This window comes from Buceros rhinoceros, unplaced genomic scaffold, assembly GCF_000710305.1.
Source record: "Buceros rhinoceros silvestris isolate BGI_N320 unplaced genomic scaffold, ASM71030v1 scaffold21312, whole genome shotgun sequence".
Lineage (NCBI taxonomy): Eukaryota > Metazoa > Chordata > Aves > Bucerotiformes > Bucerotidae > Buceros > Buceros rhinoceros.
In genome coordinates, this window is record NW_010399730.1 from 736 (window position 1) to 985 (window position 250).

Consider the following 250-nt stretch of genomic DNA (forward strand, 5'->3'; position numbering starts at 1 on the left):
TGGTTTCCACCATCAAAATGGGGGTGATGGCGCCGGGCAACACGCCAGGCTTTGAGGTTTGGTGGATGGGAGGTGCCGGAGCTGAGGTGGGGTGGGGGTTCATTCCCCAGGATGACAACTGGGGCGAGACCACCACAGTGGTGACGGGGACGTCGGAGCACAGCATCTCGCACGATGACATCACCCGCATCACCAAGGACATGGAGGACAGCGCCCACCTGGACTGCTCCCGGCACCTGGGCGTCTCCAC

At 63.2% G+C, this 250-nt stretch overlaps 1 protein-coding gene across 1 annotated transcript in view; it reads left to right on the top strand.

Annotated features, from left to right (window-relative positions):
* Positions 1 to 26: 26 nt before the first annotated feature.
* Positions 27 to 250, top strand: part of LOC104489445 (vang-like protein 2-A) — a gene marked incomplete at its 3' end in the record, with an annotated part of 2,628 nt that continues 2,404 nt past the window's right edge. Inside the window, exon 1 of the mRNA XM_010131609.1 lies at positions 27 to 242. Within this exon, the coding sequence (XP_010129911.1) occupies positions 27 to 242 (216 nt within the window). The remainder of the gene's footprint in view (positions 243 to 250) is intronic.